The sequence below is a fragment of the Stenella coeruleoalba genome (genome assembly GCF_951394435.1).
Source record: "Stenella coeruleoalba genome assembly, chromosome: 16".
NCBI lineage: Eukaryota > Metazoa > Chordata > Mammalia > Artiodactyla > Delphinidae > Stenella > Stenella coeruleoalba.
Genome location: NC_137162.1, coordinates 28,762,785 through 28,788,097, shown reverse-complemented (window position 1 = coordinate 28,788,097; position 25,313 = coordinate 28,762,785). Strand labels below are relative to the sequence as shown.

Below are 25,313 nucleotides of genomic sequence, written 5' to 3'. Positions count from 1 at the left end.
GGATATTATTAATACATTGTCATAGTTTTAAAAGTATTACAAAAAAGAATAGAAGGTACAAAATATATTTTTCATGTTCTTCCTAATGTATAAATTCTTCCATTTTCATTTCATTTCATTTTGGGAATAGTCTGCCCAGACCTTCCTCTTTGTCCTCAGGTTATATACTTGCATGGCACTTTGACATCTCTTTCATGGGAGTAATTAATTAATTAGATAGGTAAGCAGTTTCCGGTTCACGTCTGTCGTCCTCAGTGGAATCTAAACTCAGTGATGGCAAGGATGGTATCTGTCTATGTACAACATCTAGCACAGGGCCTAGCCCTTTGTTGACTAACAAGTATTTATTGATGAATGAACAGGTAATGAAATAAACAAAAGCATTTAAATACATACGTTCTGAAATAGCAGAGTCATGAGATTAAAGGCAAGTGTCATTTCCTTCATCTCTCTGGGAAGTGAGGAGTTGCTCATTTTGTAAGATAGGAAGATAGTCAACATTCAGATTCTGGGGAGCTGTTTTTGGCAGCTCTTCCTTACTAGAATCACACTGCTTGAACCTGTCCCCAGGAATCCTTTCAGCTACAGTAGAGCTTTGGAAACCCAGTACTTTTCCAGATTAACTCCTGTTCAGAAAAGGAAAAGTACTCAGTCTCTCTAGATTATCTTCACCTGGTGTACATTAGTCCTTACTCACTGTCTCATGAAAGGGTAGGGACTTAAAACTGTCTTTCATTTCACAGATAAGAAAGTGGGTCCAGAAAAGTGAGTTGAAAGCCTAACATTGTTAATAATAGAGCTGGTATAACTAGAAATGATATCATCCTTACAGTTCTCTCTCTGTCAATATAATATATCCAATAATGTAACAGCATCAGTCATTAAAAATTATGTTTATGAAAGAATTTTTATTACATTAGGGAAAATGTTCTTGATATGTTAAGTGACAGAAGCAGACTAAACTTGTATGCATAATATGTATTCAATTATATATGTGTGTGTGTTTGTTTCTCGGTTATCTATGTAGAAGATAAAAAAGGAAATGTGTCAAAATATTAACAGTGTTTATCTCTGGTTGGTGGGATTATAGTTTATTTTTACGTAAGCTTTTCTGCATTAAAACTTTATTTTCAATAGGAATGTAATACTTTATATCAGAAATTTAGGTTTTTAAATTCCTAATTGAATATTTTTGAAAGCTTCTGTTTTGGCACAGATCAACCCCGTGGAGTGAGGGAGCATAAACCTAGAGTCCAAAGAAGTTTTACGAGTCATTTCACCTGATCTGTAAAATGGTTTATTATTATATCTACTTCACAGGGCTCTGTGTGTGTATATGAAGCAATAGATATGAAATCCCTTTGTAACTCTAAAGCTTGATAAAGGTGTTAGGTTGATAAAGATCCTTTATCACCCTTGATAAAGGATGATTAAGTCCTGTGACCAAAAAAAGGTGGGAGGGCTTCCCTGGTGGCGCAGTGGTTGAGAGTCTGCCTGCTGATGCAGGGGACACGGGTTCGTGCCCCAGTCCGGGAAGATTCCACATGCCGCGGAGCAGCTGGGCCCGTGGGCCATGGCCGCTAAGCCTGCGCATCCGGAGCCTGTGCTCCACAACAGGAGAGGCCCCAGCAGTGAAAGGCCCACGTACCGCAAAAAAAAAAAAAAAAGAGGTGGGAGAAACCTTAGGATAACAGGTACCTTTGTGCTGAGGAGCTTAGGCTGGGAGAGGAGAGAGATTTAAGTGCCAGGACAAAAGTGAGAATATTTTTTTGCCAATACTTAACAGAAACAATCACATGCCTGACACCTCTTCACTCTTTCCCCTACATTTCCAATAAATGCCTCAATGTTCCCTCTCTAGATTAAACCTTCCTTCCGTCTCTTAAGCAGCCCATGCAAGAGGCAACTTGTGCACGAGATCTGGTGTATTTTAAGGCAGTGGCAGGTTTGTTTCACACTCCTGTCAGAAAGTGTGAAAGGCAGCCTATGTGAGCAGCAACCCACTAAGGCCTGTTTAGTCTCAAACTAGGAAGGGGCTATTTCCACTCTGGATGATAAGAGTTTGTTATGAAAAGAAGGTAACTTTTAGCTGGGACCATTTGTATTGAGCTTTATCATTTGCAAGTCTTTCTCAGTCAATATCTTTGGAGTTCTATGAAAAATAAGATTTCACATATGATTTTTTTCTAATTAGAGATGTCAAAGGTAGTATGCCTAATTATTGTTATTTTTATATTTTAAAAAGTAATACAGGGACTTCCCTGGCGGTCCAGTGGTTAAGACTCTGCACTTCCAAGGCAGGCGGTGCAGGTTCCATCCCTGGTCGGGGAACTAAGATCCCACATGCCACATCCCACATGCGGCGCAGCCAAAAAATAAAAATAAATAAATAAATAAATAAAATTATTTTAAAAAGTAATACAGACCTGTGGTAAATTTACCCAAGAGAAATGAAAATATATGTTCACACAAAAACCTGCACACAAACATTTATAGCAGCTTTATTCATAATTGCCAAAAACTGGAAATAACTCAAAAATTCTTTAACTGATAAATGGATAAACTGTGATATATCCATGTAGTAGAATACTACCCAGCCATAAAAAGGAATGAACTATTGATAAACACAACATGGATGACTGTCAAATGCATATTGCTAACTTAAGTAAGGGAAGCTAGAGACAAAAGGTTGCGTATTGTATTATTCCATTAACACGACATTCTGGAAAAGGAAAACTGTAGGAGAGAACAAATCAATAGCTGCCAGAGGATGAAATGGGGGGAGAGCTGGCCACAAAGAGACAGAAAGAGGGAATATTGGAGAATGACGGCACTATTTTGGATTGTGATAGTTACATGAATATTTGTCAAAACTCATAGAACAGTATGCCAGGAAGTGAATTTTACTATATAAATTTCTTAAATAAATGCATAAAAGTAAAGTAACAGGCCCATGGTAAGTTCAAACAATACAAGGAATTCAGTAAAATGTCTCCCTCCTAGCTCTTTATGGTGATAGAATAGTTCTGCATTTTGATTTCAGCAATGATTATATAAATCTATACATGTAGTAAAATGAGACAAAACTATACACACACATTATACCAGTGCCAATTCCCTGCTTTTGGCATTGTACAATATAGGCCTGCTCCCCAGAGGTGAACACTATTACAAATTTCTTGTGTATCCTCTGCATATTAAATCTAATATTTTATATATGTATATATGTACATATACATTTATACTTACATACTTTTAATACAAACAGTAGCATATTATACACACTGTTCTGCACCTTGATATTTTGCAGCTATTACTTTGGAGGTATTTCCATATCACAAACACATGGATCCACATCATTATTTTTTTCTGCTGCATAGTATTCCATCGCGCAGTGGTATAATAATTTAATTCAACAGTTTCTTATTAATGGGTATTTGGATCTTAACAAGGAATTTAACCTAAGAATTTGTAAATTTTTAAAACATGAAAGGTCAGCTGGAGTTGAGACCAAACACAGATTCAGGACTCGTCTCCAGAATATCTTTTGACCAGAAAGGGGAATGCAAGAGGCAGGAGGAGAGGCGAGATGCTGGGAAATTTCCCTGGCCCATGGTGAAGTGGCAGGACCAGATGGGAAATTCTGCCCGGTTGGAGTTCGCTGAGGGGCGCCCTACTGCTGGAATAGGAGGCCGTGCTTCAAGACAAGCCTTCCTGAGGCTGCAACTCTGCCGTACCCAAGTGCGTCGGGGTCACGCACCGTGCAGTGATGCGTGACCATCTCCAGCCTCCCGCCGGGACTCACTGCCCGGGCAGGGTCTGAACCCCCACCGCCTCCAGCTCACGCGCGCAGGGGTGCGTACACGTGGTGACCTGCCTGGGGCCGGGTTCCCGGCTCCGGCTCCTCCTCCCTCCAGCTCTCGTTAGGCTTTCTGCAGTATCACGTGCAGCCGCGGCGGGTGCAGGATGGCGGCTGCGGCAGCAGCGGTGGGTGTCAGGCTCCGAGACTGCTGCAGCAGGGGCGCTGTGCTCCTGCTCTTCTTTTCCCTGTCCCCTCGGCCCCCGACCGCCGCCGCCTGGCTGCTGGGCCTGCGGCCCGAGGACACCGCTGGAGGCCGCGTGTCCCTGGAGGGGGGCACCCTGCGCGCCGCCGAAGGCACCAGCTTCCTCCTGCGCGTCTACTTCCAGCCCGGGCCCGCGGCGCCCGTGGAGCCGGTGCCCACACCCCCCCTTTCCCCAGGGGAGAACGGCACCGGCGACTGGGCTCCACGGCTCGTGTTTATCGAGGAGCCTCCGGGCGGGAGCGGCGCGGCGCCCAGCGCTGTTCCCACGCGCCCCCCGGGGTCGCAGCGCTGCCGCGAGCAGAGCGACTGGGCATCGGACGTGGAGGTCCTGGGGCCCCTGCGCCCCGGAGGCGTGGCGGGCTCAGCTCTAGTCCAGGTGCGGGTGCGGGAACTGCGTAAGGGCGAGGCAGAGCGAGGCGGCACGAGCGGTGGCGGGAAGCTCTTCTCTCTGTGCGCCTGGGACGGGCGCGCCTGGCACCACCACGGCGCCGCCGGCGGCTTCCTGCTGCGCGTACGCCCGCGGCTCTATGGCCCGGGCGGGGACCTGCTGCCCCCCGCGTGGCTGCGGGCGCTCGGAGCGTTCCTGCTGCTCGCCCTGTCTGCCCTGTTTAGCGGCCTGCGCCTGAGCCTGCTCTCGCTGGACCCGGTGGAGTTACGGGTGCTGCGGAACAGCGGCTCGGCCGCCGAGCAGGAGCAGGCGCGCCGAGTGCAGGCCGTGCGCGGCAGGGGCACCCATCTGCTCTGCACCCTGCTCCTGGGCCAAGCCGGAGCCAACGCGGCCCTGGCAGGCTGGCTGTGCGCCTCGCTGCCGCCGGGCGTCGGGGACACTGGGGAAGACTACGGCGACGCGGGGACTCACTTCCCCTGGCTGCCGGCGCTCGTGTGCACCGGCGCCGTGTTCCTGGGCGCAGAGATCTGCCCCTACTCGGTGTGTTCGCGGCACGGGCTGGCCATCGCCTCCCACAGCGTGTGCCTGACCCGGCTCCTGATGGCGGCCGCTTTCCCCGTGTGCTACCCGCTGAGCCGCCTGCTGGACTGGGCGCTGCGCCAGGAGATCAGCACCTTCTACACGCGGGAGAAGCTGCTGGAGACGCTGCGGGCCGCGGATCCTTACAGCGACCTGGTGAAAGAGGAGCTCAACATTATCCAGGGCGCCCTGGAGCTGCGCACCAAGGTGGTGGAAGAGGTGCTGACCCCTCTTGGGGACTGCTTCATGCTGCGCTCCGACGCTGTGCTGGATTTCGCCACTGTCTCCGAGATCCTGCGCAGCGGCTACACTCGCATCCCCGTGTACGAGGGCGACCAGCGGCACAACATTGTGGACATTCTGTTTGTCAAGGACTTGGCCTTCGTGGACCCCGACGACTGCACGCCGCTTCTCACGGTCACCCGCTTCTACAACCGGCCCCTGCACTGCGTTTTCAATGATACCCGGCTGGACACGGTGCTGGAAGAGTTTAAGAAGGGTGAGCATGTGGTCTAATCTCCTCCCTCAACTCCTACCCCCTTAAAAAGTATTACCCTCTCATAAACACGTGAGGCTTCAGGTACCCAAAGCAGCTTCTCTCCTGTGGTACCAAAAACTCAAGGAAGGCCCTACCTCATGGCTCCCTGGGTCTTTTCATTTCACTTCTCCCTACCTTCCTTGAGGCTGATTGAGTCCCTGCCTCTTCCCGTTTACTTGGCTCACAGGATGCACTGCATTCCTCATTCATTGCATTCCAGTATTTTTTCAGGGGCTACCAGTTGCCGGGTATTGTGCGGATAGGACTCAGGAGATAGCCCTTGGAGGGCACTGCATAGCTCCCCATTGCAGGAGGTACCTCTAAGGGTTCCCATAACAAGCAGTCTTTGCTTCCTCTCTGGGTAGGAAGCTCACCATTTCCAATTGCAGGGCAAACTCCATTGCTGGACAGCTCCAGCTGCTGAAAATGTATTTCCTACAAGGAGCAGAAATTTATGTCTCCAGAGCTTCTCTGTGGGCCCTAGTTCTGCCCTTTGAATCACATAGAGTAAGCCCCAGACACCTTAGCCATTCTTCCCCCATATTCATCTTTCCATCAGCTATGCCTTGGACACACATCAAGTACCCAGGTTGGAGCTTAAAAGTTGACTAAGGCAGTGAGGTCCTTGTACTTCTGGGAACTCTGGTCCCATGAAGTAAGGTAGATCTAGACCTGAGGAAATATTCTGGTAAAGGGAATCACTAAAAAACCTGCATATCCAAATGAATGGGGTTTCCTTCAGAGCGGTCACATCCTCTGCCCTTGACGTCATGCCTGTAACATGTTTACTCCATTTCTGGGGTTTGCCTTTGGAAACTGTCTTCTGAGGTTGAGAACAATTCACTCCAGAAAAATCAGCCTGAATACTTTAGGGTTGATCCTCTTGACATTACACAGTGTGACTGGTCCCCCTATTAACCAGAGTTGACCCAGAAGGACCCTTGGTTGTTTTTGAAAATCAAATCTACCTTCCAGAGTCACAGTTGAGAGTGTTCAGAAAACTATCTCACAGACCCTGAAAGCAATTCCAGAAATGATTTGAGAACAGTGACATGGTTAGAATAAGTGTAGAACCTCCCAGAATAACTATTTTGAAAGAGGCATTCATCTGTACTTATGAGTTGGCATGTTTATTGAAAGCAAAACAAAGCAAATAATTAATCCCCTGACTTTAGAATCAGGTTTCAAATGTAGCTTCCCTGTGGCTAGCAGGAATCTCATTTGACTATGTGTTTTTGATACATTTCTTTGTTTGTCAAAAATTCAATCTCATTTCATTATCAGCACAGGTACTCTTTGTATATAAAGACTTTGCATACAGAGAGAAATCTGGGGTCTTCCTCCTGCCACAATATTTTAAGACAAGTGAAATTGTGTTAAATATCAAAAAGTAACCTGAGAAAGGGGAAAAAGTCAAAAAGCTACTTTCAGTCTCTCAGATTTGGAGAGAGAACAGCCCTATGCTTTGTACTGATATCATGAGAAGGGGAAGGAAATGTATATATACTGCAGCTGTTTTAGCCCAGTCTGGCTACTGTCTCACCCTCTTCTGTCTGTCTCCCCCCAGTCCTTCCATGACTCATTCCCATTGCATTCAGAGGTTCATCCATACACTTTTAGCATTTTTCTTAACATTTTGTGTACCCTACAGAAGGGAGTCTTGGTTCTGGGCATAAAAGCTGTGAAAATCTATATTGGTTTGCTAGGGTTGCCATAACAAAATACCATAGACTGAGTGGCTTAAACAACAGAAATTTCTTTTCTCACAGTTCTGGAGGCTGAAAGTCCAAGACCAAGGTGTTGGCCGGTTTGGTTTCTTCTGAGGCCACTCTCCTTGGCTTGCAGATGGCTCTGCCTTCTTGCTCTGTCCTCACATGGTTGCCCCTCAGTGTGTGTGTGCTCAGCCCTGGAGTCTCTCTGTATTTGAATCTCTTCTTATAAGGACACCAGTCAGATTGGATTAAGGCTCACCCTATCAGCCCCTTTTTAATTTAACCACCTCTTACGCGTGATAGCTAAGATAGAGTTCACTGTCACGCGCTGCCAGACAAGATTTTTTTTTATTGAGGTATAGTTGATGTACAATATTATATAAGTTTTAGGTGTACAACCTAGTGATTCACAGTTTTTAAGGGTTACATTCCATTTATAGTTATTGTAAAATATTGGCTATATTTCTTGTGTTGTACTATATATCCTTGTAGCTTATTTTATACATAGTAGTTTGTACCTCTTAGTCCCCTACCCCTATTGGGCCCCCTCCCCCTTCCCTCTCCCCATTGGTAACCACCAGTTTGTTCTCCATACCTGTGAGTCTGTTTCTTTTTGTTATATTCACTAGTTTGTTTTATTTTTTAGATTCCACATATAAGTGATATACAGCATTTGTTTTTCTCTGCCAGACAACATTTTTAATGAAATTCCTGGGAACTCATTCATTTAGTACTTACGGGCTTCTATATAGTGCTAAGCAACAGGGGAAACAATAAGACTGCCCTGAGAAAATTAACAGTCTACAAGGGTGGACAGTGTTAGAATAAAGGCAGTCTTCTGAAGCAGAAATTGTGTCTTACTAACCTCTGTATCTCCAGCACGTTGCACTGTGCCTCCCATGTAGTAGGCTGCTGGAAAAAGTCACTATTGATCAGAAATGAGTCCTGTTGCAGAATATCTAAATCTGGTCTAAAAAAAGGCATGGTAGAAAAGCACGGTAGGGCTTCCCTGGTGGCGCAGTGGTTGAGAGTCCGCCTACCGATGCAGGGGACACGGGTTTGTGCCCCGGTCCGGGAAGATCCCACATGCCGCGGAGCGGCTGGGCCCGTGAGCCATGGCCGCTGAGCCTGCGCGTCCGGAGCCTGTGCTCCGCAGCGGGAGAGGCCACAGCAGTGAGAGGCCCGCGTACCGCAAAAAAAAGAAAAAAAAAAAAGGCACGGTAATGTTCTGTCAGTAAGTGGTTAGTTTGCAATTAGGTAGATCCCTAAAGAGAAGCAGGCCATTACACCACCCCAAGAGATTTCCATGCCCCTGTAGAGCCTTGCTCTTTCCTCACTGCTGGTCCACGAGCCAGCAGCATGGGCCTCACTTGGGACCTTTTTAGAAATGCATATTTTCATGCCTCACTCTAAATCCACTGAATAAAAATCTGCATTTTAGCAAGCCTTCAAGTGACTCATGTGTACATTAAATTTTCAGAAGCATTGTCTTCAGAGAACCTTATTAACAATGATTCGTAGATTAACTTAGAATAGAATAAATACAAGGTATAATTATCAAGGTAGGTGTTCTCTGACTCCAAGCCATATAATACGGTGGTCATTTTCTATAAGAGTTACGTTTGCATCACAGGTTAGGAGAGGAAAGCTGAGTTGAATTACTTTTCTTTACCTTTAAAAATAACGTTTTAAGCAAGTCGTAATAGCCCTTCCATTTCCCTCACTTCCTTGCACTTCAAGTAACTTAACCACCTAAACAAACCCCTTAGGAGGTAGGAGAGGAAAATAGTAATTTTAATAGGAACAACGGTTACCATTAATTGAGCAACAGCCCTGCCAGGCCCAATGCCAAGCCCTTGACATACTCAGAACAACCCACCTGGGGAGGTATTATTACCTCCATTTTACAGATGAAGAAACTAACTCTCAGATTGATTACATGACTTGCTCAACTTTCCACAGCTAATAACTGACTGAACTGTGATTTGAACCAGATCACAGGACCCCAAAGCCTGTTCTTATTCCATCTCCCATCCCAAAACTCCTGCCACCCAAATGGTTCAAAGCTGTCCTTTCACCTCTGACTTGCTGCCCATGACTTGCTACCCTTGAGTTTCTGCAGGTTGGAAATGTAGCTTTTTATAATTACAATAATTGCTAACATGCATATTGCATTTTACAAAACATTTCTACCTACCTCTCTATTCTTAAAACAACTCTGCAGGTATAGGTGAGGACCATAAGAGCATAAGAAGCGTTACTTGTACTGCCTAAGATCATCACTCACCCGGTCTATTCCAAGGCCCAGATTCAAGTCCCAGTCTCGTGATTCCAAAGCTCTTATCCATATGGGATTTTATACATATATATTTCTTATGAGCTCCAGGTCTTTAGAAGTAAGGGAAAAGGAAAGCAAGCATGCTAGCTTTACAAAAAGGAACAATATTTCTCCCCACCTGACTGTGAGTGCCTTGAGGGCAGAGAATGAATCTTACTTACTTTGTATACTCAGGACAAACACAGTGACCTTGATGGCTAGAGGATGAATAAATATTTATTGAACAAGTGATCTTAAATAGCTAATTTCAGTTGTATTTCTATGTTTGAGGTGAACCTTAAGTACAGGATAATTAGTGTTGTTCCATTGACCATAATCAATCTTCCTCTTCCCAGTTTATCTACCCCAATTAGTGGCACACCTGTGCCCCCAGTCTACCAAGGGAGAAACCTCTCCTTCACTCCCCACCCTCATCCTACTAATCACTGTCTTAGTCTTTTCCGGCTGCCACAACAAAATATCAGACTGAATGGCTTAAACAACAGAAATTTATTTTCTCACTGTTCTGGAGGCTAGAAGTCCAAGATCAAGATTCCAGCTGATTTGGTTTCTGATGAGACCTCTCTTACTGGCTTGCAGACAGCTAGCTACCTTCTCACTGTGTCCTCACGTGGCCTTTCCTTAGTGCACAAGCACAGAGAGAGAGAGAAACAGCTCCGGTCTCTCTTCTTATAAAACTACCAATCCTTTTGGATTAGGGCCCCACCCTTGTTATCTCATTTAATCTTAGAGGGCCACTGGGGATTAGGGCTTCAACATATCAATTTGGAGAGGGGAAGGGACACAAATTTTCAGTCCGTAATAATCTCCAAAGTCGGCCAAATATTTGGAACAAAGGCTGCAAAAAATTTGCCAATATTGCATATTTCTTGTACCGTTACATAACTTAGGCTGCTATTTCTTCCACTTAGGTTATTCATTAATTTTATTCAGCATATCGTTACTATACACCTATTGTGTAGGCACAGTGGAGAACACCACCAATAGGGCCCCTGTCTGAATGGAGCTTTCATTCTAATACAGGAGACAGAAATTAAACAAATGAGATAGAAATTAAGAGCATAAGCTTTGGTACCAGACTGCTCTGGTTGCATCCTGGCCTTGGGCAAGTTATTTAACTCTTTGCTTCATTAGCTGTAAAATAAGGGTAATAGTAGTATTTACTCATAGGGTTGTTTGAAATTAAGACAATATTGCATAATACTGCTTATTTAGTAACTGTCACATAATAAATGCTAAATAAATGTTAGCTTTCATTTTTAAATATAAACACAAATCTGTTACATACTCATTTGTGCAAATGCCTCCTGAGAAGTTTTACTTCCTCTAGTTATTTTCACCCTCAAATCCATCCTCTCCAGTGCCAATAAGTAATCCCTGGTGTCATCATCCCCTGCTTCAAACACTTCTGCCTGCAGGATAAAGTCTAAGCTGTGCGGTCATGACCTGCTCCCCGCCCTCCCCTGCAGATTCATCACTCATCACTACCACAGCTTTACGCTCCAGCAGCGCCGAATCCGTAGCCACACTGTGTTATTTCTTGCCTTTGTCCCTTTACTCATGCTGTCCTCTTTGTCAGGAATATACATTACCCGACTAATCCCTAGTCTAGCCCTTCCTTTAACATCAGCACAGGGGCCACCTCCTCTGCGAAACTTCTATAAACCCCAGTTTGGCCAACTTAATTGTTCAATATCTCTATGATTGAACTAACAGGCTGTATTATTAGTATGTGATGGAAAGTGCTGCCCATCCATATAATGAGCACCTGGAGGACAGAGGCTGTCTTATCTACCTTTGTAGCTGTAAGGATTGATATAACACAGTAAGTTTTCAATAAATCTTTATTGAACGACTGAATGAATGACTGGAAGGGGTTAAACTTTAATATAATGGAAGGGATCTGCAGAGCTCTAGTAAATGAATCATTCATTATCTCCAGCCCAATCATTTTGGACCATGCAGAAGGCCAAAGTCAAATTTTAAATGTTAGAAGAAAAGTGTTATGTATTATCTTTCTTTACTTCTCTAGGAAACAATTATTTAGCCCTTTTCAAAGCACTGTGCTAAGAGTTGGGTGTACGAGATACAGTCCCTGCTCCCAAAGAGCCCTCAGCCTAATGGGAGAATAGCTTTCCCCTTCATAAAGCTAGAAGGCAGGCTGGACTCACCTTTCCCCCCAACTTCCAACAATGTTACATTTCGCAAGTCATAGCTCAGCATATAAGAATGTGGATAAGACAGACTGGTACCTAAATCATTAAAGCGAACATGCAATAGAAATAATAGAAAATACTAGATAGAAAAAATAATAGAAATACTAACACGCAATGAGAACATGGAGAAGAGAGAAATTATGATAGGGTTATTTTGCTTTTATAAAATTTATACTAAAGTTTATAAATTTCTATATTTATTCATTATAGAAAATTGAAAAATATAGAACAAAGTATGAAAATCACCTGAAGATAATCATCCCACTGTCCTGAAATAATGACTTTTAATACTCTGTCATGCTAAAAATATATTGCATGCAATAACAACCTTAATCAAATTCTTAAACAGAAAAAAAAAAGAAAAACCCTATGGTCTTGCCTTCTTGCACAAATCAAATATCCCATTCTAATCCTCAGAGGGATTTTTTTTTTTTTTAAAGATGTTTTTGATGTGGACCACTTTTTCAGTCAGTGTGTTGCTTCATCACTCCAAATTCCGGTGTGAGCTATTTTAGCAGAAAGTCATCCCACTGCTTAATTCTATAAAAAGCTGCCAAAACATTCGTGCTCCATTCTTTGTCTTCTACAAAAGAAAATAAAAAGTTATTTCACTCAAAGTTACATTTCATTGGTATAATTAGATGTAATATGCTTTAAAATGTGTTAAACATTGCTAAATAATAATTAGTAAAATTTAGAATGAGATGTTTACCTTCTAAACAATCATTAGAATAGACAGTAAGCAAAGCACAGTCCATCATGCTCCCCTACAGGGAGGAAGAACAAAAGGAAACAAGGAAAAGTGAAAAACAATAAATTATACAAGGTTCTAACATTGCTGGTTTATATTTCTTTCTTTACAATTTTTCATTATGATTGTTGTAATACTGTTATGCAATATTTGGTTTTTTCTTAGCCTGGCAATAGAAATACCAGGTAACAAGAGAATCTGAGCTGGAAGGGGCACTGAGAAACCTGAGAGAGAATCTAATTCACACTTTTTTTTTTTTTTACATTTAGCTATCCTTTCCAGGACATAACAGCCTTTATTATCAGACTCTCTTTTTATCTAATCTAAATCCCACAGGCTGCAGTCAAATTCCATTTCCTCTTTTTATCATGCTTTGTGAGTCCTCTTTTATTTGGAGAATATAGTAGCTCACCTCAATTCCATGTTTTAACAACCAAATACATTTGGTTGTGTTTCTGGCTCCCTTAAAGCATTTGGTGTCTCAGGGCAGGGGGCCTGTGGATTTTCCTAGTACTCTCTTAAATTGGTTTACCTCTAGGCCCACATTTAGCCACCCCTGGACCTTCAATAACAACTCTCAATCCTCTATTTTCTGTTGTCTATTCCTTTCCAAACTGAGATTCTTCTCAATTTCTCCTTCCCTCCTTCCCTCCCTCCTTTCCTTCCTTCCATGTGACGTTATCTTGCGTGAGACCTCCAGCCCTCCTGGTGCTTACAGTCAAGTAGAGAGATATACACGAATCAATAAACAGTTACAAGTGAAGACAGGTGATTTGAATAAAAAGTATAGGGACCTATGAGAGCTTATAATAGGGGGGCCTGACCTGGTATTATAGGTTAGGATAAACTCCCCCCTCTCCCCTCAGAGATATTTGTGCTGAATCCTAAAGTGTGGAAAGGAGTTCGCCAGAGCTTTCCGGGAGAAGGGAACAGACATCCAAAGGCTCTGAGGAAAGAGGGCCGTGTGCGTGCCATGCAGGGTTCCTAGGCCATTTAACACCCATTAGGGAAAGCGCCACCTCTGCCACCAACCTTCCCTCTGCCAACATTATCTGAGTGCTGGGCTACCAGGGCTCTGGGAGATGGACATGGATATAAATATCCAGGAGCTGAAAAGAGGGATGAAAATGATACAAAGCAGCCTGGGGTACAGGGAAGGGCATCCAGACAACATCTATGGGCGAGGGGGCAAGGGAGAAATAATTCCCTGGAAGGACCTGGGAAAACTTCTCTGAGGAAGTAACTGAAGAGGGACTCTGATAAGCAGTTAGGAAGGGAAAGGGCATTTTAGCTGAGGCGGGAGCTTGAGCTAGAAAAATAAAGGCAGACAGGGAACTGAGACAACATTCAAAAGCTGGTAAAACTGTGATTATAATGTTGCTTTTCTTCCAGCTAAATGGGGAGCTAGGCAGATTGAGGCATTTGTCAAACATAATTTACATTCCCTCCAAGTGCCGAAACTGTATATTTTAACTATTTTTGGTGATGATATTTCTAAAATGTTTTATACCCATTCCTGCCTTCCTTAACAAAGGATCCTAAATATAACAATCTTTTCTTGATGACGCATGATCATGGTCATGAGAGTGTAGTTATTTTATGCTGTATTATAAAGCAGTTCTCCGTCTACTTTTACATTTTTCTCTGTCCTCTGGCTGTCAGCTTCTAGTTCTCTTTGAGTCGGCCTCAAGCAAATCCCTACCCTCACCTCACTCATCACAAAACCACTCTGTGTCAATTCTATTTAACTGAGAAACCAAGTAAATACATATGTTGAGAATTGTGTGCCTGGTGTACAATAGGCTTCAATAAATATTTGTTGAATAAATTATTAATTAGGCTTTGACTGGGAGCCTCAGGTATGGGGTTGATATATAGACCTGGGATAGTTCCTTCTGGGACCAGATTCAAGACCATGCAAAGTCAGACCTCCAGATAATGGGTCGTTACTCTGCTATTTTTGCAGTGTTGCTTAGCAAGCCAAACTGCCAACCAGCTTAGAGTCTAGTGACTAACAACTATTTTTTCATGCCCTGGTGATGCTGGTTACCATGGTGTTCTGGGTGACATGCCTGGCTTTTTTTATAATTGCCTTTTAGTGGCTCGAGAAATTTTTGGTGATAAATGCATTGATTACTCTATTTCTGATGAAGTAGAGCAGGATTACTACAAAGTACAGCCTTTTTTTTAAACTAGAGAAAGGGACTGTTTTGTTTTTCCAAATTTAGGTGATTGCTGCAGGACTGGTAGGATAACGTTTTTTGTGTTTCTCTTCCTGATTTCATAGAAAGTGATTTGATTTGATTGTATAAATTTTTTTTTAAAGTCTAGCATGTGTCAAGGTAATTTTTCTCATTTTATTCTTAAAATTAAAATACAAACATTAGGAGTTCAAGCTCCTTTGTAAACTCAAGAGGCTGTAACTATTGGCACTGTTAAAATTCTGGTATGTCATACATCATCACAAAGAAACGTCCTGTTAAGCCAAACTGTTTTTGTAGCCCGGGACTGTTTAGCCTTATAAAAGCATAGAATTTTAGAGCCAGAAAAAAGCACGCTGGAGATCACCTGATCCCATCCTTTAATTTTAAGGTGGAGAAAACTGAGGCCCAGAAAAGACAAATTATAAAATAGCAATGATAATCCCTTATAGTTGCAAAGCATTTACCTCTGCAAAGATCTTTCCAAACAGTAACTCATTTTGTGCTCACCATGCATGTGATGTCAGTAGAATTTATCCCCCTTTTGTACAAGGCACATGGAATCTGGAGACACAAGTGTCCTGCTCAGTGTTAGTGACTGAGGCAGAACAGGAAGCCACATCTGTGACTTGCTGTCTCAGACTGTGGAGCCACAGACAGAGATAGTCCGGGCCCAGTTCATCTGTTTACTAGCTGTGTGACTGGGGCAGGTCACTCTACCACTCTGAATGAGGCTTACCTTCCTTCTTCTTAAAATGGCAATAGTGATCCTACATTGTAAGCTTAACGCAAAGGCTAAAGATAATGCTTGTACAGCATTTAAGACATTCCACCATTTGCCTCTCTCCTCACTGATCTAGTTAAATGAATTCTGTCTAGTTAGTTGTTTTGTATAACAAGTGCTTTCTCTGATTCAGCCCATGTAGAAGTCATTGTATATAATAAGAAAATAAAAGTGAGAGCTGTTTACTTTGGATAGGGCCCAGGAGACCAAAATTGATTGTGGAAATTTCCTTATATTTCTTTTATCCTGTCATCAGTTCAGTTTCCTCCTGTATCACTCTGCCCTTCCTCAGACATCCCAGGCAAATAAAAAAAAAAAACTAACCTACAAACAAATATCACAGCCAGATCAATGAAACCCCTTAAAGCTGCAAGCAGTCCACAAAATGAAATATCAGGCTGGACGTGGGAAGGGTTGAGCCGGAAGGCAGACGTATTGTGCTGGGGAGTGGGGGGACAGTGACTCCTCCTTTCCCCTTCACAGTCTAAAGCCCTCCTCTGCCTTTGTGAGGTGCTGGGCATAAGTTCTGCATACTTTCAGCCATTTACAAAATAAGTTCCCATTTCTCTTAACACATTTGGGACAGGAAACCTGAGATCTGGCCTGAAATGTGGAGTCAGCAAGGTGTACTGGGAGAAGCACAGGCTATGGAGGCAGACGGACCTGAGTTGTTTCCTGGCTTTATGGCGTATTAATTCTCGGCCTTGAGTGAGTCACTTATTTTTCTGAGTGTCATTTTCCTCATCTTCATATTAGTAATAACAATCCCCATTTTGCAAAGAGATGGTGAAGACCAGAGGTGACATATGACCCCAGTTTACAGTAGGTGTGGTAATCACCACCATGGCAAAAACTGGAAAATCAAGTGGATGTTGACCTGTGCTCTCAGGAGTCAGCTTGGTTTAGGTCAGAAACAGTCTGGAGAACGTTGGAGTAGCTGTAGGCGGTCTTCACCTGGAATGAGAACCTTCAGAATAGCGGGTTTTCAGGCCACCTCAGGTGTCTGGCTTCCTTCAGATAGGGCCCCCAGAGCCACATCTCTCTCTTTTCCCAGAGACTAGCCAAGTTTGGCCATAGCCCCTGGGCTGGCTCAGAACTAATAGATCTGCTGGACAACAAAGGCCCTTGCATGTATCCTCCTCATATCTGAGATTGCTTTGTGGCCTGAGAATGACACCATCTGCCAAAGCTTAGCCAATGGTGATTGTTAAGCAGAGGATCCTGGTTATGTTTAGCCTGAACCTGGAGAGCGTCAAACCGACCCCACGGGCAGCCTCCTAGGCCAGTTCTGTGCCTAAAAGGCCTGAGGTTAAAATATCCAGTCTTGTTTAGTTCGTCTCAGAGATTTCCACAAATCCTAGCTGGGTAGGTCCTCTTCAGTTCCCTGAGTTCACATTTTGCCTCCACCATTTATTGGCTGAGTATCCTTGGACCAGTTATTTTCTGAATGGGGAAAAAGCATTCAGAAATATTTTCAAAAGCATTCAAAATGCTCTATATTTTGATAGAGTGGTGGGAAAGAAGGCAAGGTATATACCCTAAACCATGGAGGCCTCTAACGACAGGAAAAAGAGCTCAGAAATGACCCTCCGTGGTTATTGGTCCATGTTATTGAGATGGGGAATAACTTCATGAGTGCAATGTTTGGGAGCAGTCAATCTGGTTTTAGTGGATAGTATGCCTTAGAAAAGAAAAAAAAAACGAAAGGAGGACTGGTTAGGATATTAGTGCAGTCATCCAGGATACAATGAGGGCATGGAAATTAAGAACTATACACCCAAAATTGGAAGGAGGGAAATATGAGACTTCATTACCTTCTGGAACTCCTTCTCAGTCTCCTTTACTGTTCCTCCTACGTCATACTCACTGATATATCATCAGTACTTGGAACCGGACCTACCCAAGAAACATGCATAAGACATCAGTTCTTATTGTCTCTCAATAGATTCTGGAGAAAGCTGGGGACCTGGCCAAACATTTCTAATTCACAAAATGAGGGCTTCTCACAATTCTCAGGAACATCTGCTCACAATCTCCATGACTCTCCTGTACCCTGTGTGGAACCTCTTAACAAATTGTTAAGTTCTATATAAATGTTAATGATCATCGTCAGCCTAAATTATTTCACGGACATCCCACTTTTCTAGTAAGTTGGAAGGAAACTGAAATCAATAGACTAGTAGTCGTGAGAAGGAACTTGAAAAATTCTGCTGGTCTGTAGAGGGACAGCTCAGCAGAAAAGGCCACAGTTCCCATTCACAGAACCTCATAGAAGGGCAGAAGAGGGGATTAGCCAAGATTTAAGCCACTCCCTCAAGTATGCCATTAGGAAGTAAACACAACACTCATCTGTGGGAGGAGAAATAATGCATGTTAGAAACCAGCTTTTGCCCAGAAAAAGGTGAAAACACTTGGGAAATTTGAGCCCCGGCTGCCCCAGTTTTAAATACTTGTGAGTCATCCCTCAGGGTTGATAAGATCTCTGATAAAGCCGTGAACCTATTATGCCCCAGGCCCACAGCTCCCCAACACTTCTGGGGCCCAGGAAGAGAAGGAGTACCAGGAGGTAGGTCTCTTAAAGGCCAGACTTTTTGAGGGAAGGACCTCGGGTATGTGTGTCATGGGAACAGCTGGTTTTCTTGTCCCGGTGTCAGCTCAGAACAGGGTTATGTGATTGCTGATTCCTGTTCCAGTCTGTCCCCAAGAAACAATGACTTCCTTCATTTGTTTGTAGATCTCTACAGGCATTTGAGGGAATCATAAAGGCTGATTGTGAATTTAAAATGCTTCTAAATAGATTACATAAGTACATTGTCTTGAATATTACAATTAGGACTTAAAATCTCTACTGCCTGGTGATCACATAGCTTGTCCTCAAATTGACCTTATAAGGTGTACACAAATGGTGGATTTTCACATGGAAGTTATGGCACTCTTCGTGAAACAACATAAGACGTTAATTTATTTAATCCCATTATATGAACTAATCTCTTAGTGGCAGGAAGTATGGCTATATTATATATATTCTGGACTCCACATAAAAATTATCCAATTATAGAAAATAATTTTGGATGAATTGGGAGATTGGGATTGACATATATACACTAATATGTATAAAATAGATAACTAATGAGAACCTGCTGTACAGCACAGGGAACTCCACTTTGCTGTACAGTAGAAACTAACACAACATTGTAAAACAACGATACCCCAATTAAAAAAAAGAAAATAATTTTAAGAAATCACTTTTCCAGTTTTTTCCATTATGGTAGTCATTTGTTTTGTCATCTCTAGCACATGTTAGCAGAAAAGTGAGAACAGGTGCCAGAAGTTTAAGAACAGGTGTTAAAAAAACAACTTTAAATTGAGCACATACTAACAGTTAACATAATCTAATTTAAGCTACAAAACACTTCAGTCCAATTGGGCAGGATGTAGTTGTTTCAAAGGATAATTTTAGAACCACTGATGGATTTTAAATGTTAATTTAAACACATTGGGGTTTTTTGGGGGGGTTTTTTTGCGGTACGCGGGCCTCTCACTGTTGTGGCCTCTCCCGTTGCGGAGCACAGGCTCCAGACGCGCAGGCTCAGCGGCCATGGCTCACGGGCCCAGCCGCTCCGCGGCACATGGGATCTTCCCGGACCGGGGCACGAACCCGTGTCCCCTGCATCGGCAGACGGACTCTCGACCACTGCGCCACCAGGGAAGCCCTTGTATTTTATTTTTAAAAAAGGTTTTAGTGTCTGGGTTTAATACCATCTATTACATCAACTATGGATTTTTATTCAGTCTTACTTCAGTTCCTCAGGCACTTATTGGCTGCCTGTTATATGGAGAGAACCCTGTCTCAGTGTATGAGCCTTTGTCCTGAAGAAGCTCATGATCTGAGGAGGAAACGTGGTCCAGTAGAGGACACACACATTGCAAGATACGAGAAGCGGCAAATTGTGATCAATGCGCTAATGGAGTTATCAAGGGCTTAGAAACACAGGCAAGGAGAGGTTGATTCAGATACAAAATGGGGCAAATCTGGGAGAGCTTTCTTGAGGAGCTGGCACCTGAGCTGGAACTCAAAGGGTCAGTGGAGACAGAGTAGGAGAAGGAAGCAGTGTGAGTGAGGACTTGGAGAGTGGACGTGGAGGAAGTTGAGGAGCTGGAGGTAACCTGGCGCACCTGGAGTCCAGGATGATTAGAGGATGCAGCAGGCACACAGTCAGAAAGACGGGCAAGAGCTACATTTTACAGTCTTGATAATAGCGAACTAAGGAGCCTAGATTTGATTTTGTGCACACTAGGGAGCCTTGGTGGGTGTTTGAGCAGGGCAGTGGCCTGATCAGATCAGTTTGGGAGTAAGTTGAGAGATGGGTTGAAGGTAGAGAGGAAATTAGAGACCCTTCTTGAGTGATATGGATACCATCTTTCCCATTATTAAAAATCCCACTAAGTAGCTATCTTGTGATTTGAGGTATTTGATACAGAAATTCATTTGTTTAAATGTTAATGGTTAATTATGCCTCTGGCAAACTGACTACTCCTCTTATCTGATATTTTTAGCAATGGCCAAGCAAAAGTTTATAAAGGGTAGTAATGATAAGGCATGAACTTCCTTTTTTTTTTTTTTTGGCAAGAATAACATCTGAGTCAGTACCCTAGATATTCTCCTAATTTAAAGAGATGTTCTCTTAGCCAAGGAAAAGAACCACCCAGATTGACATTTTAGAAACAGATCCAGGAAATGCATCTATCAGCAGATGAAAACAAATCAAGGTGAAGCAGGACTGTTAGGTAAGACTCAGTCGCTAGGTTAGGACCGAACCCGGTTACCTGGGTTCACAATCCAGCTCTGCCACTTACAGGCTGTGTAACTTTAGGCTTATTACTTAACCAATCTGTGCCTCAGTTCTTTCCCTTGTAAAATAGGGATAATAATGGTACTTGTCTCAGGGGTTGTTAAGAGGATTAAATGAACTAATACATGTAAAGTGCTCCGAATAGTACCTGGCTCGTAGTTAGAGCTCAATAAATGTTAACTATTATTCAGCGGTTGGGCAGTCAGTTAACTAACTGCCTATGACACATCATAGTTTACACAGCGTTTTCACACATCCACCAAGTCATTTGAGCTCCACAATTACCTTATGGATATTGGTTGTCCTAGTTACCACTGCTGTTAACAAGCCACCCCAAAACTTGGAAGCATAAAACAACAATCATTTTATTATGCTCACAGATTCCTGAGTCAGGAATTCAGACAAGGTACAGTGGGAGTTACTTATCTCTGCTTCTCTGTGACTGTGCCCCCAGCTGGAGACATCGTGGATGGCTGGGGAGGACACCAGCGGTGGGTCTGGATCCACTGCCAAGATGGCTTCTTCTCTAACCTGTCTGGTGCTTTGGTGGGATGGTGGAAAGGCCAGGCTCAGCTGGGACTGTCACCTTAGCACCTACATGTGACCTCTGCACCGTGGTGGCCTCACGATAGTTGTCAGACTTCTTAGAGTGTTTCTACAGCAGAAGATACATGCCTTTTATGACGCAGCCTCAGAAGGCTCATAGCCAACACTTCCCTGTTCTCTATTGGTTGAAGCAGTCACAAGCCCGCCCAGACTCAAGGGAAGGGATTAGACCACACCTCTCAGTAGAAGGCATATCAAAGAATTTGGGGGCCGTGTTTGAAAATCACCATACTGGTATTATCCCCTAATTCTAGATGAGAAGATTGAGGCTCAGTACAGGTTTAATGATTTATCCAGGATCAGTTGCACAGATAGTCACTGGGATAGTAGGGGGTGGGGGCAGGGAAGTTTTCTGGAGGAAAAAGTCTTCTAACCTAATTCTTCTGACGCCTAATTCTTGTTCTCTCAATTAGATTATTCATTATCCTTCAGCTTAGATATACTTGCTAACATAGGAAAGTTACAGAAAAAAACATTTAAATGACATTGTGTATATTAGGTAACTTTCTTAAGAAGAGACGGTGATGTAAAAGTATAAAGTTTGCATTTATAAGAACTTGTACACAAACTTCATATTTTAAAGAGGTCCTGGGATGGGTTGAGTCCCAAGACTGGTCAGAGGTAAACTTAGTATAATTTTCTCACAAGGAAAGTTCTCTGAAAATGTCCCAGATGCTTAACTGTGACTTCCTTCATCTCTAGGAAAGTCTCACCTGGCCATTGTCCAGCGGGTGAATAATGAGGGAGAAGGGGACCCCTTCTATGAGGTGATGGGCATTGTCACACTGGAGGATATCATAGAGGAGATCATCAAGTCGGAGATCCTGGATGAAACTGACCTCTACAGTAAGTGCACAGCCTTGGCTCTTGTCCAAGGCCATCATATTTTTCTCTGAGATTCTCAGAGCTGGCTTAGTTTGGTGAACAGTGTAAAAGGGGGTCAGGACAAGCCCCAGGCATTGCTGTGTGTCAGCCCCCTCCTGCCAGGAGCCGGCACGGCAAGATGCCCTGACTTGAACCATCCCTGAGTCACTGAGAGTGTGCTAGCTAAATGTTTATCCAGAGGGAACCTTCAGGAACACAGCCAAGACTATGAAGAGGAGACCTCCTGGCCTTTGGATGGAAAAGGAACCAAAGGAAATAAAGTGCACCTCGGATGACCCCTCTGCCCTTGTTTCTGTCCCCTGTGCTGTTCCTGGTTTGTCTCTTCGTCCACCTAGACACAGACCCCAGCACCCCCTGGGGTTCCACTCAGGATCCACTCATTCAAAACATCCGTGAGCCGTAGAGACTCACGAGACTGCCCACCACAACCTAAGCTAAACCTGAAGTCGCCCTTTTAGTCGCTCTTGTCCCCTGTGCGTTTTCAGCCCTGCCGCCTGGTTTCTCCCTCTCCCCGCTTCCCACCCCTGGCTCTGGTCCCTGCTCCCTCCTTTCTGGCCTCCGGGGCCCCCCCTCCCCACTCCCCCTCAGGAACAACACGGACTCCTTCTTGCAGATAGTGACTGCTTTCGGTTACTGAGCCTTATCACAGCTTTGCTTGCAAACATTACAAAGGCCTGCTTTCCTCAGGGATGGGAGTGTTATCTAAATCCATGGGAGCCCCTAGGCCAGGAAGTATTTCCTCCTCCCGAATGAATTTCATCACCTGGGACAGCAGTCCCTTTTCCTCCCCTCAGATAACCCATTCCGGACCCCTATCCTTAGTTTGCTAGAGGCAGCTGTTCAGAGACTAGCTCCCTGTAGAAAAGGTTTTGAGACTCTTAAGGCAGTGAGTGGTACAGAGAGAGTGCTTCACTTTGGGGTGAGACCTAAAAGGTGGGTCAGGCCTTAACGAAACATAGCAGGAGTGTCCCAGTGTCTGCTATTGCTGTGGAGCCCTGAGGGGGCTCATCTTCTTGAGTTAGGGGTTAATTTCTCCCTCCCCCATTCCTTTCTCCCTTCTCCACCTCTGCCCATGGCTCATGATCTAGAATTCCCAAGTGTCTCAATAGATATAGTGGTGAAAACATACACACTAAAGTGTTAGTGACTGATAGTAGTGACAGGGGTCTAAATGAGTAAGCTCTTCCGAGGGCCTTTGTTTGAATGACTTAATACTCCGAATGCACACTAATAAAATTGAAGGAATGAAGAGGGAGATCAGAAGACTGATTCTCCAATGATGAACTGTTCGGTGGCATTCTGATGGAGGAGGGAGAGGGGATATTTAGACAAAGGTGTCATGCAAATCAGAACGTTACTCACTAGTCACACAAAAGGACTGGTCTGATACATATATTTGCTGCTGTCTTGCCTAACCGTCCTCTCTCTAAAGGAGAGGGTTTTCCCACTCTGGCATGAATCCTTAAGAGCTTTGAGAAGGCCAAGGAGCCAGGAATACAGTGTTGCTTCTCCCTGGACCCTGACCCCCCAGGGCAGCTGGGCCTGGATCTCACCACTGTGGCAGCCAGACACAAGGAGTGTTAAAGCCAGGGCCCAGAGCCCAAGGCAGGCCCACAAGAGAGCAGTGCGGTGGAAGGCACTTTCTCCCTCCAGAAGGGAGCCCCAATTGTGTGGTGGGGTGAGCTCCAAAGGGAGGGGGAGAGTCCAAAGGAAACCCTGTCCCTGGAGTTCATTCCCTTTCATTTCCACTGTGTCCTCTCAGCCTGCACTGAAAGTTCCCTGCAGCCCTGTTTTTCTCTAGGCCAACTTTGGAGAAAACCCAAATCTGTTTCTTTGCTCCCCTTAGCACAGGTTAAGATAGACTAAAGTTTCAAAATTTTACTCAATACTAAGGGAAAGCAAAAGAGACATGACCAAAGAAAACATTCCCCTTACCCCCTAAACATGTTTTTTAAGACAAGCTTTTAAAAAGCAGGAAGAAAAAATTAAACTGGAAAAAGCAGAGATTTTCTCAATTAGTAATCACAATAGTCCTGCCTGAGGCCGCCACCCAGAGGCCACACCTTTATGGATTACAGAGCTATTTCCATTTTTTTTCCTTCTTTCCTTTATTTCCCCCAGTTCTCTCCCCGTGGAGGGGCCAGGGTTGAAGCAAGAGAATTGTCAGTGGGGAGGGGGGTGACTGCCCTCCTCCCTTGGGTGGCATGCCTCAAGTACCACTCAGAGTGTGGTTTAAATCAGCAGGAAGAGACCAGGTGAGCTCAGCTCTGGGGATAGGAGAAAGGCAGAGGCAGAAACCCCCTGGGCCCTGCCAAAGTCCTTGAGGCTAAGAGTGCAAGTTCCTCGCGTTTGAACGCCTTTTTGTAAGCATTTCACAGATAGGTTCAGATTGGAGTCTCATAATAAGAGACTCCTGAGATGAGCAGAAAAATTATGATTAATCACTAACCTTATTGTATAGATTAAAACACACGAACACTCTGATGCCTGGAGAGCTTGCACAGCTCGTAAACAGGGAGGCCAGCCCTAGAAGCCTGAACTTGGGAGCCCCAGGCTGGCCTTCCCCTTTTCCACTGTTCTCCACTTCAGTGCAAGTAACACTGAGACATGGCAGCAGCTCCCACCTTCTATCCCTTATCCACATCCTTCCAGTCTCTGGGAAAGAGATGTTGCGATGTCACCTACAGTTGACACTTTCCAGAAATCCCTGTGGTCCCAAAGGAACTATCTGTCTCAGGTGGTTATGGTGAAACCTCCAAAAACCATTAGCGATTCTGAGATAGCTGCAATGTGTCCCCTGTCCCGACAGCCGACAATCGGAAAAAGCAGAGGGTCCCACACAGGGAGAGGAAGCGGCACGACTTCTCCTTGTTTAAGCTTTCTGACTCGGAGATGAGGGTGAAGATCTCTCCACAGCTTCTGCTGGCCACACACCGCTTCATGGCCACAGGTATGATGACTCTACCCGCCCGCATCTCCACCGCAGGCAGGCAAGGCAGCTCTGGAGGGTGGGACCCAGGCACCAATCACTTTTAATACCTTACGACCTAATTCCAATTCTGGGACTGAGAACCACTGTTCCAGGAGAGGAGGTCATCTTAGGTGGGGCGACAGGACTCCACATACTGTCATTTTCAGCCTCAGGCCTGATCTTCTAGGTGGGGAAGTGAGCATAATGCTACTCTGCTTTTCTCTCTTCTACTCGAAAAAAGGGCTGAGGAATTCACCGCTGCACTTTCCCTTCCTCCACCTGCTTCAAGGCGGGAGGTGGTGGGCCCCAGAGGGTTCATCAGGGAGGGACAGGCGATGTCCTGTGCAGCCACAAAGGCCCTGGGGCCCAGACCCTCCAGGGGCCATGTAGGCCTGTGAGCTACGAGTTCTTCAAATACAGATGTGGA

The 25,313-nt window shown here is 44.3% G+C and overlaps 1 protein-coding gene across 3 annotated transcripts in view; it reads left to right on the top strand.

The window, feature by feature from the left end:
- The first annotated feature begins 3,445 nt into the window (after positions 1-3,445).
- Positions 3,446-25,313, top strand: part of CNNM1 (cyclin and CBS domain divalent metal cation transport mediator 1) — a 49,565-nt gene continuing 27,697 nt past the window's right edge. For all 3 annotated transcript variants that reach the window (XR_013824277.1, XM_079900192.1, XM_079900191.1), the window contains exons 1-3: positions 3,446-5,530; positions 21,733-21,876; positions 24,725-24,865. Coding sequence is in view for 2 of the 3 variants with exons in the window: in XM_079900192.1 (XP_079756318.1) it covers positions 3,967-5,530; positions 21,733-21,876; positions 24,725-24,865 (1,849 nt within the window). In the remaining variant the exon portion in view is untranslated. The remainder of the gene's footprint in view (positions 5,531-21,732; positions 21,877-24,724; positions 24,866-25,313) is intronic.